At 39.7% G+C, this 17,614-nt stretch overlaps 2 protein-coding genes across 2 annotated transcripts; one reads left to right on the plus strand and one right to left on the minus strand.

The window, feature by feature from the left end:
* Positions 1-578: 578 nt before the first annotated feature.
* Positions 579-17,613, minus strand: LOC113494232. The gene is made up of 24 exons (XM_026872477.1): positions 16,936-17,613; positions 15,909-16,063; positions 15,413-15,553; positions 14,757-14,838; positions 14,303-14,398; positions 13,632-13,849; positions 12,986-13,211; positions 12,375-12,490; positions 11,850-12,098; positions 11,292-11,443; positions 10,620-10,750; positions 10,305-10,390; positions 10,063-10,224; positions 9,308-9,496; positions 8,624-8,736; positions 7,878-8,050; positions 7,204-7,515; positions 6,502-6,644; positions 5,828-5,960; positions 4,871-4,967; positions 4,058-4,141; positions 1,603-1,709; positions 1,215-1,311; positions 579-898 (listed from the first exon to the last, which is right to left on the minus strand). The coding sequence occupies exons 1-24, from the start codon at positions 17,066-17,068 to the stop codon at positions 739-741; spliced, it is 3,555 nt and encodes a 1,184-aa protein (XP_026728278.1). The 5' UTR covers positions 17,069-17,613; the 3' UTR covers positions 579-738.
* Positions 2,154-3,325, plus strand: LOC113494230. The gene is made up of 2 exons (XM_026872475.1): positions 2,154-2,781; positions 2,857-3,325. The coding sequence occupies exons 1-2, from the start codon at positions 2,386-2,388 to the stop codon at positions 3,184-3,186; spliced, it is 726 nt and encodes a 241-aa protein (XP_026728276.1). The 5' UTR covers positions 2,154-2,385; the 3' UTR covers positions 3,187-3,325.
* Position 17,614: the final 1 nt, after the last annotated feature.

The raw sequence follows: 17,614 nt of genomic DNA on the forward strand, positions 1-17,614 counted from the left end.
TAGATTTTAATTTACAGGATTATTATAAAAGTAATTGTGTCCGTGTCTTAAAAGTATCTAAATATAGAATTGCGCAATACCTACAATATATGTCAATTTTAGACAAAAACGTACGTCTAGTCATAATTATTATTTATTTTTGTTATATTATTTATATCTTTTGTTTAACATTTCATATTGATTTTGGTTACCAACTTACTTTACAATATAATTGGAATAGCATTCAACATCAAAATTATTTTATTTTTATGTTACTTTCATTTTCGTATTTCATATCATTATTGGTTTTCACAGCGACGAATTAGGGTTGAATATAATAAATAATTATATTTAAACTATGTGCTGTTTCATTTCACCATAGATACAATAATTATTACTCTAGAAAGGGCTTTAGGCCTGCTGTATTTAAACGTATTTTTATATTTATGCTTAGTAACTAACTTACTTAATTACTAAGTAACTAACTCTATCCAGTAAATAAACTTTGTTTGTACTTATTATCACTGATTAATTAAAGCCATAAGATGAAACACTAACATAGGTAACACACACTATATAAGTACTAAGAACAGATACCGTCGAATTGCGTAAACCTTCAGAGTTCAGAAGGAATTTATAATTGGAATTGCTACTTCATTCAAATATACAAATTATTGATTACTTATTGACCAAAACTACAAGTGTAGTGAATCCTGTCGTTGGCAGTGAAATGTTTCACGTATTTTGAAGCTAAATCGATCAATATCTCTGTCGATCTGATTCGTCCGCTGAGGTATGCGAGTTGAGAGAGGCCGTTGATGCGCTCGACGTCCTAATTAGTTGCGAGAGCCGAGACAGAGGGGCCGTCGCCCACGGCTGCAGAGGACTCCCTGTTTCAACGACTGGTAAGGGTGATACCCTAGGGAAACGAAAATTATCTATCAACAGTTTTAGAATTACAGGTAAGGTATAATAAATTCGTGGTTATTAAACCTGGAGGAGCTAATTGTAATAGGAGTTAGACGAAAGAAGAAGATTCTAGAATAAAGCAAAAATATTTGATGATTGAAATGAATGAAGAGACTTGCAACAATTCAACAAGACATTTTTCGAAAGCTAGTATGAGGAAGACATTTTTCGCCTCAGCAAGTTGCACGCTGCTTGACTTACTGGACGTCCACAGGTTTTACAGGTTCAGTGCACAACTTTCAGTTTTAAATTCTCTACAAGGTTACCTGTTCCGTCTTGTGCGAGCAGTCTTTGGCCTCCTCGTTTTCACATGTTTGGATTCAGTAGGCGCACCGCTCTCAACGTCAGCACCACTGCCGGCGCCTGGCATAAAACAAAGTGTTAGTAGGTTCTCCATAAGGTACCCTAACTGTGGTAGCGTGTTAGGAGCTTTTAAGATAGGTCAGTCTAATATCTTGATCATCGAACTAAATAAAAGTATAAAACGTTTTCCTCTTAAGTGGATGGTGTAACTCATCTTTGCGCGACGCTGTGTGTATATGTACGAGGTTTATCTGCACAGCGCTAAGGGCTGATGAGTGACTGTAGCCACCTCTCAGGTAAGTTATGCCTGGGAAGTATGTCTTGAAATCGAGAATATTCCAACCAACTTACCAACAACAAGCATTGAATGTTGAACTTGCGCTGGGCCAGGTAAGCCAGTAGCTGTCAAAATGCATAAGGGCCGCGCTGCCTTGATACGAGCCACATCTCCCAATGCTCTGAAATATACAAAATTAATTTAATTAGGGACATAGATAATATCACGCAGTGTAGGTATTTGTAATTTTTATTAAAAGAGATGTTAATGACCATGAATACAAAAGACAGTCCAAAAACTATGAGCAATCCTTTCCAAAACATGCAGGGAAGCACGTATAATATGTTTCTTATATCTCTTTAATTTATCACTTCTGAATGCCCAAGCAAGATTAGAAGCAATTGGCTTTATTGAAATCTCTTCACAGCCCGTTTAAAAATAATGGCAAACCGAGTACGCGTTGTGAATAGTAGAACATAATTATATAAAGGTAACGCTGTAGAGGTAGATATATACGCGAACCATGAAATTTTGATTGATTGCTACTTATTTTAAATTGTTATGGTTTATTTACTTGTTTTTATTGAAAAAGGATGGATGCGTTTTATTTATCTATTATTTTTTTATAATTTTCTGCACACGAACTTTATTGTAGCATGTAACCCTGTTGTTTGTTTTGTCAAATTCGGTCGATCAATCAGTTTGTTTGACTGCCTCAGTTCTTCAAGCCATTCTCGTGAAGCCATATTTATTCGCAGAATTGAATTGAACTGGAGCTATTTTACGCTGTGTTGCTGCGTAAAACTTTATGTCAAACTGTCGCACAATTTTGTGTGAGTTATTTGAATTTTAAAATAATGGAAGATAACGCAAACAAGGAGACTCGAGATTTGGAGGATGAATTTATAAAAACGTATGAACATTTACCTGAGCTTTGGAACCCAGATCATGCACACTATACAAATAAACACAAACGAAACGCTGCACACGATGTTTTGTTACAAGTTTTAAGAAAGTGGGATCCAGAGGCAACCAGATACAGTGTTAGAAAAAAAATAAACGTATTGAGATCGTGCTACAGAAAAGTGTTGCATAAATATTTAGCATCAAGAACTGTCGGTCCAGACGGTGAAGAGATTTATGAATATGAACCGAAATATAGTAAATTCCATATGCTAAGATTTCTTGACGACAAACTACATTTACAGCACAATAACACAGTAGAAATTAATATCGACGATAACTATTACGAAGTGAGTAAACACTTCCTCTTTACAAAATATTTTTAAACTTTTGACTGATCAAACTATATATTTAAACATTTTCAGGATGATGATGGCAATGAAAATAACGACAGTTCATATCAGAAAAGAGATGTATTAGCATTAGAGGATGAAAACAATCACATAGTTATCAACCAAAACCATGTAAATGAACGCAAAGTCAAAAGATTAAAAGTTGAACAGTTGTATCCAGTTAATGCAGAGGTGCTTGATAGAGAACTTGAAGCTATCGGGGCCAACGTGGCTTGTAAACTAAAGAGAATGGATCCCGAGCAAAGGTATCACGCCGAGCTATTAATAAATAAAGTATTAATAACTGGACTAAGAAACAATTTAACAGAAGGTACGGACTTTACGGAGGTGTATAAAAAATGAATGGTTATATTAAGAGTAATTTAGGAGATCAAAAGACTTTGTAAATATTAATTATGTGAGTGTTATGTGATAAGTTAGGTATTTGAGGTATATCAGCAAAGGAACTGATATAAAAATAAACTAAAGACTTTTTATTGAATGAAAATGTTTGGAATACCAGACAAATTTGAAATAATATTCTTTTATTTCATAAATGTGGGTGCATGTTGATTATTTATACAAGATCTGAGTTTAAAGAATATCATGTAATACTATTAATACATAATCTACACAACTATATTGTGTTAAGTATGGAGTCTGCATACTATTTTACCTCTAATAATTGCCAATTATTTTACCTGATAGCTTATATTAAGTTTTTTTGGTAAATCCCTTAAGATGGTATGGAGAGCTGACTGGTGGAACTAATCATGTTAATAAACACTCTGTATGACTTGCTGTTAGTTTGATCAAGGATAGGAGAAGCATTTGTGTGACCAATAATGCTTGTTCAGAATCTGGGAGCCCTTGTGCTTTTTGAATAAGTAAAACATTGTTTTGACAATGTGATGTAGGTAGAGGAAGTAATCTCAATGAAATCCCAAGCTTGTAAAATATAGAATTTCTCACCTTACTTAAGTAAGAAAATTTTTCAATACACAATAAATTAAAATGTTTTATATTTTTATATGTTTGTTACACGGTATTTTCTCCTCCATTAGTTTAAAATTTTATATAAATAAATGAAGAGTATTTATTTATATAAATGACAAAAAAATCTAAATCGATTTTAATCGTTTGTTTTTAAATAAAAAATAAAATCGTAAATTATAATGAAGACTTTCATTGAATTAAACCAACATATTAACCTAAAACAAAATAGAAGACTTACGAGTTGTTTCCAGAGCTGGCTTGTTCATCTAAAGGAGCATCACTCTCCACAGCACTGCTTTCAGATGCCACCAAGTACATAGACCTGTTGACCGCATACATATAAATATACCTACCTACTATTATTGAAGGTTGGGTGAGTTGGGTCAATTTTAAAGGGTTCTAGCATTTTTTTTCTCGCTCTGGTAACTAATAATAAACGGCGTTTATTCAATATCTAGAGAAACATCTCCCACTGTTGGGCATAGGCCATAACGACAGTAATAGTAACCCTCTTCCATTTGTCGCTGTCATGCGCGAGTGGCAAGTTTCCTTCGCCTGTGACACGCCTATCTGAAGTTCGTTTTGTGTTGATGATCAATATCAAATTAATTTGCTTTTATTGGCAATTCACCTGCCCTTAGACAAGTTTCAATTCGATAATTATTTGCGTTGATAAAAGACGCTCGAAAATATGAAAATTATAGATATAAGTCACGTGATTTGGCAAAATTGAAATGTTATCTTAATATATATAAATCTCGTGTCACAATGTTTGTCAAGTCCTCAATGGACTCCTAAACCACTTAACCGATTATAATAAAATTCGCACACCATGTGCAGTTCAATCCAACTTGAGAGATAGGATAGTTTAAATCTCAAGTTATAGTCGCAATTTATTCTAACCACGCGGACGAAGTCGCGGGCAACAGCTAGTATTATTTTAGATTTTATTGAGCATTTTTATAGCTACCGTTTGTAGATATTATGTTGCTGAGATACAGGGGTAGGAATTACAATGGGATGATGTTATACTTGATATGATTGTATATACCTGGCGGGCACGTAGAGGTGCGGGGGCGGCGGCGCGGCGCGGCGGGACGCGGAGCGCGCGCGGCGGGCGCGGGACGCGCGGCCCAGTAGCACGGACTCTGGGGGACGGACATGTTACATTGTACAATAAAATGTACCTAATGTGTCATCAATGCAACATATTTGAATAAATTGTAATTTCAAGAAACCTTAAATTACTTTGAGGGTCAGGTACAAACCCGCAAAACGTCCACACACCCAAGCTTAGTTGGTTTGCCTTGGCAACCTGAACCACATAACCACTTCCTTAAAATAGGTATTGTTGGTGTATATCGTGTATCGGTGTATGCTACTTACCTGCGGAGCTCGTAGCTAAGCTATAAGTGGATACATCACAGGTTAAGCTACACTTGACGCGGTTGGTCTGTAGATTATTTATTATTTATTTAGATGGGTGACCATCTCCGTCATAACAAGTTCCTCCGAGTTTTGAAAGCCGTGTCCCGGCTGTTATTCCTACATATTTGATGGTCATTACAGGTACCTAGTCAGAAGCTAGAAAGTCTGACAATCAGTGTAACTAAGGGGTATCGTGTTGTGTTGCCCAGGTAACTGGGTTGAGGAGGTCAGATAGGCAGTCGCTCCTAGTCAAACATTGGTACTTAGCTGAATCCGGTTAGAGTGGACGACGACGACAACTTTTTTTTAATAATAAATGAGGACAACATCACAGACATTGTTCTGAACCCAAAGCAAGTTGCTAAAGCACTTGTGTTATGGATTTCAGATACGACGAAGGTACCACAAACACCCAGTCCCGAGACAATGTAGAAATGTGAATTTACATTGACCCGGCCGGGGATCGAACCCAGGACCTCAGAGCTAGCGACACTTTGAAACCGGTGCTTACGCCACTCGACTACGGAGGTCGTCAACATAGTTGGGAAAGGCTAGGCTGATGTTGGTGCATGGGACTGACCGGCCACGGGGTCGCTGTCGCTGTTGTCGTGTCGCTCGCGGCGCCAGGCGGGCCCCGCGCTGGCGGGCGCGGCCACGCCGAACAGCCCCGACACGGCGCCCGCCACCACGCGCCGGGCTGACTTCGCGGCCGTCTGCCAAACAACAACTATCATTGTAGAAACACACCGGAGAAGTGCATGTCGGACTTGTGACACACTTGTAACTTAAAAAGAAAGAAACTCATCAAATTCAGGACGACAGCAATCCTTACTCAACTTTAATTTTTGTTTTTAACACGGCACCAGATTTCAACTATAGCAAATGTAATTTTTCGCGCTTGATTTCAAAAGCATTCAAGTCACGTGCACAAAGACACCCAGTCTCAGTAAAGTGTTCGTGGATCAGACCTGCGACACGTCGCGCACATTGGATTTAGCGTGGTGACCTATAGAACTCGCCTATTCTATAGCCGATTGGTTAAAGTCACATCGGGTTACATATCCGCGTAGGTCCAGCATTTTTTAAATCCATGAATGTTAGCCCTAAGTGGGTATCTTTGTGCATGTGACTTGAATGTTTGCAAAACCCCCCACGTCACAAGGAATAAACCAAATTCCTGTCAACGACAAAGATTGTCAAAGATGAAGAATGTTGTCAAAGACAACTTTAAAGCACTCTCTCAGCCGCACTCACAGTGACAGTGATATCGATCTCGGGAACATCGTCGAGGCTGGCGGCCCTCTCGGCCAGGAACCGCAGCTGCGCCCCGTCCGCGTCCGCGCCCTCCGCCAGGTTGATCAGCTCGAACAGGTAGTCGCGGAACACTTCGTCTGTACCTAGTAGATGAAGTATTGATTACTCGCATATTTTTTTTGGCTGCAACGGTTTTTTTCCAAAATATCTCATCAAAAATCAAAAGATTCATTTCAAACAAGCCGTTTTCCAGGCACTTTCAAAACGTTAAACAATATTGACTCTAGGTACACGGTTAGAAAATGTCATGCTTATGAAGAAGAATCGGTAAGAAACTATAATTGTCTCAAATCTGTCTGAAAGCTATTTTCTTCTTCTTACCCTAAAAACCCGGAAATAATATATTTCGATATTTTTCTTATCTCAAAATTAAGCCGAATATTGCTAGGTAATCGGATCGCAATAAACTTACACTCCGTAGCAAGAATATTAAAGACATTTTCTTAAATAAAAAACTTAAGTTCCGCTTGACCCACTTGAGTAATTCCATAAAGAAAATTGTAGAAGTCAAATCAAGAGATTGTCAATTAAGAGCACGGAGAAAATGTCCCCTACAATACGAGGCATAAGGTCATTTAATAAATATTTATCTTGCATTTCAGAACTATTCAAAGAAATATTGATATACGAGAGAACACTTACCTGGTTTCTGTATATTTATTTCTGGTCCAAACATTTGCCCCTGGACTCCCATCATTGGCTGCCCCATTGGCACGACTGGTGCCATCGATGTTGGCACAGTTGGTGCTATTGGTACTGGCGTTGCAGGTATTGGCCCACCAATATTGGCCTCCAATACGGACTTGTTGGGGGGTAATATTGGCGGCACGTGGAGTTGGTTGGATGTTGGCAGACCAGGTTGGGTTGGGGCTATTGGTGATGGCTGGGGCAGTATCGGTGGTGTAGTCCCATTGACTAGTAATTTGTCTTGTTGCTGCTGTTTTTGTTCTGTCCCTTGTGAGTGAATAATAATTGAGATTATTTTTTGTCAAATTTAAAGCGGGCTGGCACCGTGTTTTGCCCGGGTCTTTGTAATGGGGTATGTATATGCCTCAGACAGATTTCAAAAATATTGAATACGCAGTTTTCATTTTTAAATCACATTATCAAAAAGTAAGGAAGTTTAAAAGCACGCACTACTGGTAGTGGGAGTTAAAACTTCACTTGATTTTAAATCACATTACCCCCTTAAAAAAATACGTATCCAATATTTTTTTAAGGGAAATCTGATTGGCGGACTAAACTGTTTTTTTGTCCACTTAAAGTCCACTAAGGACATACATATAATGCTACTTTTATTTTAGTTGTAGTAATACCTGGCGTAGTCCCAGGCAGGTCTAACTCAGTGAAGGCCATGACGTTGAGCGCGGAGGAGAGCGCGGGCGCCACGCCGCCGCCCTCTGACGTCACGGCGGGTGACGTCACAGCCGCCATGCCAGCGGGCGCGGGGCCCGTCAGGGGCGGAGGAGCTACCGCGGCCCCACGACGACTGTACCAGAGAAATATTTATAAAGTACCGTTAACTAGCTGTGGCAAATTAAATATGATAGTTGCCATGGGAACAAAAATCGCGATAACTACCTCTTAGTCTAATTTTCTCCTAAATCCATTCAGTGATTTTTGCGTGTAAGAGTAACAAACATCCATACCTTATCCCCTTGTGCAGTGGAGTGAGGTTCAGAGAAAACCCCTTTTTCTTTGTACTTATTTTTGAAACAGAGATTTTTCAAGCATTGTACAGAGGGGGTCCTTCTTCATTCTGGCTTGATTTTCTTGGAGGTATCAGGGACCCTCACTATTTGCGGATGTTGACCTCAGAGTCCCCGCTTTTTATTATTACATTCCATAAAAAGGCACTCTCCTCATGTTCCATCAGATATGAATAGAGGGTCTCAGATATGGGGGATTTCGCGTTGGGAGATCTATACCACTCAGTGGAAATATATGTCTATCGATGTTTAGAACACATAATACAAGCTTTTCTTACTTTGAGACTAGATGGCATTGTGTGGAAGTTGTGCATAAAGTGGAAGTAAGTGTAATAAATATGCACGAGTGTTACCCGGGCCCCTTGGTGGGCGTGGAGATGGAGACCCTCCCCCACATGAGGCGGCGCAGCTCCTCGCCGCTGATGCCGCGCCGCCGCAGCTCCGCTATCGTCACGCGGCCCACGCGCTGCGGCAGCGGGACAGGAGACAAGTCGAAGATAAGCAATATATTTGCGAGTTCAACAGCAGCGAGCCCCTACGACTGCCTAGGTCAAAGTTACGAGATTGCCTATGCATTCTCTGTTCGACCCTGGCAAGCCTTGGTTGTTTTGGACTCCTTTTTGAATAGTGGGTAAAGACCCCTCGCTTTCAGCAACAGATGCTTATACTTTAAAAAGCTGTACCTAACTGAAAAAAATACTGTTCACAAGTTAAGCTACGCTTGTTATGGTCGGCCCGTGAATGGATGACCATCTATGTAATAACGATTTCCTGAGTCAGGCACATCTCCGGGAGACGTGTTAAATTACGGGTAATGGCTGTTATTCCATAGATCCTTGATAGTCATTAGTTATGTTAGATGCATCATTACTGGTAGTCAGAAGCTAAAAAGTCTAACAACTAGCCCAGGTATCCGGGATGAGGGGGTCAGATAGGCAGTCGCTCCTTGTAAAACACTGGTACTTAGCTGAATCCGGTTAGACTGGAAGCCGACCCTAACATAGTTGGGATAAAGGGAAGGTTGATGATATCCTCACCTTCCAATTCGTAAGTGCCCCCTTCCTCTGCTTGGCCCTGGTCTTGGCCTTGCTCTTGATGACCATGACGGCCCGCACCTCGTAGCGCGGGTCGTCGGAGGGCCCGAGCCCTATGGAGTACTCCTGCAGGTACTTGTGAGCGTCTTCCTGGGCTACCGACCGTTCTAACGATACCACGATTTTTGCCCACTGGAAATTAAAGAAAGGGAAAAAATTTGAATTGGATTTAGTAAGAAAATTAGATGCTCATAAAGGTACATTTTGATTTTTTTGTCTTAAGTTATTCAGTTGCTTTAGATAACCTCGATCTGGTACTAAAATATGGATAAGTCAAATGCCAGGATATACTTTCTTCGTATAGTATTTTAAGGTCAAAACGTTGTGAGAAAATCTTTCTACTAACTCTATTCCCAAACTACGTTGGGGGTTCAATACCAACCTTTTCATACATTTCAGTATCTTTTCAGAAACGCCACCGTGTCAGCTCATGATCAGATCCCAGTTGGAATCAAAACTAATCGTGCGCTTCCAAAAAATACGCGTCGTTTTATGTACCATACAATTTTCTTTGTATAGCTATACTATATTATTGTCACGCTGCGACTAATAGGAGCGAAGATACAAAGGAAAATGTGGAAAAAACAGGGCAGGTATAAATCATAACTTAAACATCTTCTAACCACGCGGACAAAGTCGCGGGCAACACCTAGTATAAATATATGAATAATATATTTCATACTTTGTCTTTCCCTCACCTGTTTAACCCACTCCTTCTCCGACTGTTCGATGACGTGCGCGTAAGTGTTGCCCATCATAGCGATCAACATGTTGAGCAACAGGATCGGCACGAACACCATGAACACCGCGAATACGGTCTTCGACAGGTTCGGGTATGTCGTCATGCTTAGATCTGTGTACTGCGAGTATTTTGGGTCAAGTTATTAAAACGGGAGCAATTTTAATATAAAGTACGGAATTTTTCAAAGTGAAGACTTACACTGTAATCTCCTAGAGTGATTTGAAACAGGGCCATCCATGTGGTTGGGTAGCTCGAGAACAGCGTGGACTGGACATTCGGGAAACCTAAAGAGAACAGACCAAAACCATAGTTACTGAGAACACGAATTTTACATTAAGGACGTATACAGCAACAGGATCACTTTTGTATGAACTGGTTACACCTGGACCATTTTAATCCTCAAAAAGAAGCATGAAAAACACAAACTAAATGGAAATCCCTCTTATTGCAAAGCTCAGTCCCAATCATATAATAGGACCTAATATTAAATCATAAAGAAGATAGCTCCAATACCTTTATACAAGAAGTAGAAGGACTGCGAGAATCCGAACAGCACGATGGTGTAGATGATGCCGAAGGTGAACATGTCACCTGTGATCATGCTGTAGATCATCGTCACGAAGGGACCCGTCAGCTTCACGGCGCTGTACACAGAGGTGGTGTATAAGAAACAATACCCATGTTCCTGGATATTTTGAACAGAAACTAGTCGTGCAGCATTCTGGCTATCTTGCCATTAGTCCAGTCCAAAGACGTTATTACTTTTCCCACGTTTGTCGTTCCGGTTGGATTTTTGTAACTCAATTTTAAAGCTCTTCCCGATAAGCTAGCAGACTGAAATTTTCAGGGTAGCTTCAAAGCCGATGACAATGCAATTTACAACTATAAATACTGCCAAAATTTGATAAAATTTTACATTAAAAAACGTGGGTTTTTTTTAATCTATTTTTTTTTATGAATTGGATTAGTAAAATTCTGTCTTGCTGGGTTCTTTTTTAAACACATTGCCTTGGAAATCAATGCTTAAGTTTTGCTGTAGGTCGTACATTGCTACTTGAAGTGACGTCAGTTGGATTTGACAGGATGTAGAGTTTAGAGCAATGGTGCAAATTATGTTTATCAGTATGCCAGGGCGGAAAGAACTTGTTAGATTGGTCATCATAAGGTAAGGTGTAATTATCTTACCCAGCAAAGAACATGAGCAGGAACCAGCATCCCGGCAGCAGGAAGATGAGGAGCGCCTCCTCGAGCATGGTCTGCCGCATCAGACGCGCCGGGATACACGCCAGCAGCAGCAGGTTCGAGATCAAGAAGATGAACTTCGCGGGCTCGTGGATCTGAAGCACATTGTGGTACAACAGTTAAGCTAACACTGCTGATATTATCTGAAATCGGTGTTCGATAACAAGTGTAGTTGGAAATCAATGTTTACACAGTGTAAAGTTGATTAGGATCTAACGTGGTTTCTAGTAAGTACTTATACTTTGTCTTTGATTCGATTCATGGTGGTATTTGAGATAAACGTGTGGACCTCTAGGTTTGTTCTTTCTCTTCCCTGCCCATAACAGAACTTTTGGCTCAACCAACTTACTAAGTGCTTGGAACTGGTTCTTTAACTGGTTTCTTTGCTGCAGTACAAGTATACCTTAGCGTGCTGACTGTAGTCCCCAGTTCGCTTGCTAGGCGGACCCCACACGGCCACACCTGGTATCAGAAACCTTACAAACTACCAAAGCAACGTACCAACTGCTTGAAGTACGCGACCAGTCCCTGGTTCTTCAGCTCATCTCCTTGCTGGAGTATGATGTACGCTAGAGTGCTGACTATAGTCCCCAGTTCGCTCGCTAGGCGGACCCCACTCCTGGCGTCCGTTATCTCGAGACCCCAGTCAGGGTGCGCGTCGGCCTCCGCGCTGCTGTGGCGGAGGTACACGGAGAGGGACAGGAGGAACAGATGCAGCATCAGGATGAGAAGACGTTTGAGGAATTTATTCTGGAAGAGAAATTGAAAATAATAAAAGCAAAAGTATTGCAACTATAAATATTTATCTTAAAGAACATACAGATTAGCTTCGGGTATGCGGCTCGTTGCACTGTACTACGACCATAGAAGTCTTGTTGTACTTAATTAATGTAACAGATGACTACATTTCTTTCTACCGTTTTTTATCAGGACCGTATTCCAAATACATTTATTTAGCTGCCTACGAATCACTTTCATAGCTTAAGTGAACGCTAGCATATAAATATATTAGGGGGTTCTACGTACTCTAGCGAAGGTCTTCCATTTCTCTTCGAGCAGCCTTTGAATGATGCCTCCGTCCAACATGTTGAGATGCTCCTGTTTAGTTCCGTTCAGAATTATGAATAATGCGGAGTTCCAGTCTGGAGAGAATAAGAAAGCATTCAGTTTTCGTATTGGGTCGTATGATAGGTTACGTCACAGGTACTGCTCGGATAGCCGAATGATTGAGGTTACCACACTCACTGTACGTGGCATGTTCGATCCCGTGTAGGACAAACATTTGTGTGATCTACGAAAGCTTGTCCTGAGTCTGGGTGTTCTTTTGTAAATCTGCTGCACGAGGATTTAATTCATTTATGCAGTAGCCGTTGTTTTTAAATACGAATTAACTAACGTCCTACACATTAGACCACGTATCGTGTTATCGAGGATTGATACTAATATGGCTGAAAACTAATGGCTACTATCTACTAAGTACTTATAAGGGCAAGATTACATCATATTTTGAAATTTATAAGCCGCAAACTACAGTTAATAAAACCTACTTTAAAAATAATTCTAAAAACACTGATATTTTTATCGCGGAAATCTAGGTTCAACATAAAAGATTTAAAATTAGGTAACGTCTAACTTACTAGTCCGTCCATCAGGTAACAGTGTATCCAGAGCATTAAGTGGGTAAGCAGAGCAGGTGATGTTGGAGTACCGCCAGAACTCCTTAGCGGAGAGCTCCAACATCTCCCGGAAGACCGAGGCTCGGCCCAGCTGGCAGGCCAGGGTCAAAGGTGTGAAGCCAGCTAAGTTCATACGCCCGTTGCTGGCTGGTACTTTCGGATGGCGAAGCGCGTAGCCGAACATGTCCTGGGAGATGTTATTCGGAGGTATTTTGAAGCTGTAGTAGCTTAGTAGTAATAGGTAGGGACTTCCAAGTCAAAGTTCTGGAGTACGATCCTCGGGCACGGAGCATCTTTTCCAATGTTCAATATGTTTAAGAAATACAGCTTTCGTGTTTCGGAAGTCAAAATGTAGGTGCTTCGCCTGATCTCTGTTCGGTCGTTCGGATTGCCGTCCGATCAGGCTAAGAATAAGGAAACAGAGAGGGCACCATTGTTACCGCGCCTCCTGTGCACTTAAATATGGCCAGCGCTGCTGGCATAATGTCTCGGTGGCCGAAAATCGTATCGTATATTATATTACGAGGAGATTATTAAATGATTCTATTCTATTTCTCCATTACACTTTTTTCGAATCTCGGACTAAAAAAATATTTTTGACACATACCAACTTATCACAAACAACCACCATATGCAATATCATGTTCCCAAACGAGTCTTGAGCGTCAGGGTCCGCTCCGGAGTCACACAGCAGGTTGTACACTCCCTCGTTGGCGCAGCAGGCTGCCCAGGCCAGGGGGTACTCTCCTAGGTAAGCCAGACCTTCGTAGTTTGTTTGTCTAGCTGGGGGTACGCGCTGCTGGTCTCGGGGGAGGAAGAAACTGCCTGAAACGTTTTAAAAGGAATTTTTGGGGGATTGGGCAAGCCAAGGAAGTGGCTGGATCGATTACCCTTTTACAGAAATTGCTAAAACGATTTATACAACTTTTTGCCCATAATATGAAATGGAGGTTATTTAAAAATGAGTTTTTTTTATGTATTTTTGGAATATTGGTTTATTTGGCTTGTAGCTTTTAGTAATGTTCATTTTAGCCTCTTTTTTTGACTTTTGATGGTGCGGAAACCCCAGGAAAAAAAGCCAGGGAAAACTTGATCCTTTCTCTAAAAAAGGCACTTTTAGCCATTAACAGGGATTTATAGGAAAAGCTAAGGGAGGCCTTTGTCCTGCAGTACGCAATAATGACCAATAATAAAATAGTGGCTACAAGTTATAAACAAAAACCTGATTCTTAAGCGGCAAAATATTTACAAGAATAAGTCAATATTCCTATAGCTTACCGATAGCTCGCTGGTTGACGTCAGCCCCTGCCTCCACCAGGTCTTGTACTAACTCGTTGTTACTATAAGCTATAGCTAGGTGCAGGGAACTTGCTCCTGTAAATCAGACTTTTTAGTTCGTCACTTTTCAAACGACTTTAAAAAGGAGGAGTTCCTAAAAACGTCTGTTTTCTGTTTGTTATCTTTGGACTTCATGAACCGATTTTGTTATAGTTTTTCATTTACGGTCTGTCATTTCCCATAAAAATTACATCAAGTTTGGCTATTAGGTAACTACTTATTAAGGCTAACTTAAACGAGACCTCCAACGAAATACCGTGGGAGTTGCAAAGCATTGTGGAGCCTTGTAGCCTTGATGTCAAAAGTTTATCATTTCAGAAAATATATAGAAACTCATACAATATTTCTCGCCTCGTCTTTAAGCCTTAACTCTAGTAAGGTAACTATAACTTACCTAAATATTCTTCACCTTCAACGACGTCTAGAGATAGTTTCGGAAAACATTTTACCAATGTTCTCGCTAACCTTGTGTGTATCTGAAATGTATAAAACTTTATATTTCCGTTAGAAAACTAGTACAACTTATTCATTTCGGAATGATTATTAACAGAATGTTCAACTGCCGTTGTTAAAAAGCTTAGCGCAAGCTTAAAAAGATAGAACATCTAACTCTTTCAGGTTCTTCGGTACGAAAACATGATTAATTATTAGAAGAAACCTCCGCTGATCACATCATTCCCCTAATCTTATCCGGATTTTTTTAATTGAGTACGGCGCCGCAATACCTTTCTACCTGGCGTCATATCACAAAAAAAAAAAAACATTATTTGCTGCCATATCGTCTTTCACACAATCATCACAATTCATCGTTTCGTTGGTCGTCCTCTTTTCCTACATCCAGCTACATCCATGTTCAACAACTCTAAGCAGCTTGAACAGAAACTCCACCGGCCAAGTGTGTCAAAAAGATGACCTTAAAAGAGGCTCTTAAAGTAGACATTGCCGTGCCGGAAGGACTCTACAATACGCTGTAGAGCGACGCTTTTCTTCCACAACTGCAACATACGAAGAAACCCCTAAGAATTTAACTGGTAGTACGTTCTATCTGACCTTTGTATCACATATGATGAGTACATGCAGCAGCGACTCCCCCAGAGCCCCTCTGTAGCACATCTGCCAGCAGGCTGTGTGGTCCTCCCATTTCGCGAGAGGGTCGTGTGGAGATAACGATGCTTCTATTGGTAGAACAACCTATAAGGGGAATTATACTTACGATGACACAAAACTAAGAAATTTGTTTCATAAATAAGTTCTATCTGACTTTTTTTTATTGCGTATTTCAGAAATGACTGTTTTAAGCAGCATCAGACAGAAAATTGGGCAAAGCGTGATTATCAAGTTCTAAAAATAAATCCAAAGTAAAATGTACAAATTCAACGAAAAAATATTACGGAGTTAAATAAAGAAATACGTAAACATTTTAGTAAATAAAATTTATAAGGTGACCTAAGCCCAGCAGTTAGTTATAAGAAGAATGGCAAAAGAGAAGCCTATGCCCAGCTGTGGGATACTCAAGGTTGATCAAGACAATAAGTCACCACGTCACCTGTTCCTGGTCTCTGAACTTCCACCTCAGGTACTCAGCTCTATTGATCACCCGGCCCCGCCCGCCGGCGTACATGTATGCCGCGAACTCATCCTTTATTAACTTCTCTGCGGCCACCATCCCCCCTTTAGTATAGGTCTCGAGTAGGAGGCCACCTATAAATAAATGTGGTTCCAATATTGATTACCTTTGTAAAACTGAACCTTTGTATACATTGATAAAATGTCCCAAAATAAATGATGTCAAATTAAGGTGTATATATTTGCCCATAGGATAACTGTTTTCACGTTTAAATGAGACCAAGCATATTATGTGGAGTCAACATTTTATAATTGGCTACCCTGAGAAGAAACCTTGAAGCAATCTCAGAGGTAGCTTTCTTTAAAAAACAATTGTATCGTATAGGAAACTTTAGTCTCAAAACTATCGAATTTAGTATTTAATTGTCCTTTTGTGGGTATCCGACATTTAAGGTCTTAAGTCTGCTTCCATTTTTTTTCGCGAGTTACGCCAGAAGCTTTAGTGATAGCAATAGTTCAAACAAATATATTTAATTCTAGCTTTTTAAGGATATCGTCGACAACCAATTTAAGCTTAATATGATAACTAACAACGCTCAACTGAACAATAAAAATAGCATGCGTGAATATTAAAGACTCTTTATTCATAACCTAAAATTTACATGATTCTAGATTTCAATATTTCGTAGCTCGAACACAGGTAGGCTAGCGATAAAATCGATAGGTCGTTCGTCTGGTTGAGGGGGACCTGTCGGCTATTGGAGCTCCGTCCGGGCACCAATTAACAAACAGCTACGGACATGTAAACAGCGAACGTTGGTGCGTTCGGGAGGACTGACGTTTAGGGTGAGTGATCCATTGCATATCCATTTTAACTTTTAAATACTAAAACTAAACTATTAAACATCAAAAATTGAAGTAATTATTTTAATTCGCTCTAAAATCTAATTCCGTGCCTGTGATTTTAAAATATAATGTGGTGCATTCATTATTCTTGTATGTCGTACCTTTTTTATAATCAGCAAGTTTATACAAAACGGTATGATCTTCACTGCTTGGCTGTGATATCACTCTATCTAGAACTGAACCACCGCCCTGCACGCCACCGGCTGATATCAATTTACTAAGTGCTTCCCCCATATTAACACGATATTTTCATCTTAATGTTAAAATGGCTGAAAAAAATTGAGGTTTTTAATTTTAAAAAGCGCGGGAATTCGTTACCGACAGTCATAGACCAGAAAAATGATGAACAGTTTGTTATGCATTGCAAATTATAGTAGAAAGGTTCTTAGACAAAACTTTGGTATATTTACCAGCCCCAATATGGGATAGTTTTTCGTAACATAATTTCCGTAGCTCGATGTGAAAGTAAGACCGTGACTGAAAGTCGACAATGTTTTCAATGTTAGCAAAAGGTTCGCTCTTACATCGTTTTATCAATTCGCAAAGATAAAGTAATAAAGTAAAAATGATAATTTCTTGAAAATATTAAAATACGCTATTTTTTAAGCTTGGTACGTTCAAATTTCCTTAGTCGAACGATCCGTCTGAAAAAAATGGTCAATAGTCTATGACGTCAAAATATTTCAAAGCAAGAATATATTATAAAACTTACTTCATTCTCGACGATATTCTACTCAATTTCTTTATAAACTTCGTTATATACATTTTCTCGTGTATTGT

The sequence above is a fragment of the Trichoplusia ni genome, chromosome 5, assembly GCF_003590095.1.
Source record: "Trichoplusia ni isolate ovarian cell line Hi5 chromosome 5, tn1, whole genome shotgun sequence".
NCBI classification, from domain to species: Eukaryota; Metazoa; Arthropoda; class Insecta; order Lepidoptera; family Noctuidae; genus Trichoplusia; species Trichoplusia ni.

Coding starts and splice junctions, on each gene's coding strand:
- LOC113494230 (XM_026872475.1), top strand. CDS start 2,386: ATGGAAGATAACGCAAACAAGGAGACTCGAGATTTGGAGGATGAATTT. Junction 2,782..2,856: donor TCGACGATAACTATTACGAA/GTGAGTAAACAC, acceptor AAACATTTTCAG/GATGATGATGGCAATGAAAA.
- LOC113494232 (XM_026872477.1), bottom strand. CDS start 17,068: ATGGGGGAAGCACTTAGTAAATTGATATCAGCCGGTGGCGTGCAGGGC. Junction 12,099..12,374: donor AATGGAAGACCTTCGCTAGA/GTACGTAGAACC, acceptor TTTCTCTTCCAG/AATAAATTCCTCAAACGTCT. Junction 8,051..8,623: donor ACGCCCACCAAGGGGCCCGG/GTAACACTCGTG, acceptor TCTCTGGTACAG/TCGTCGTGGGGCCGCGGTAG.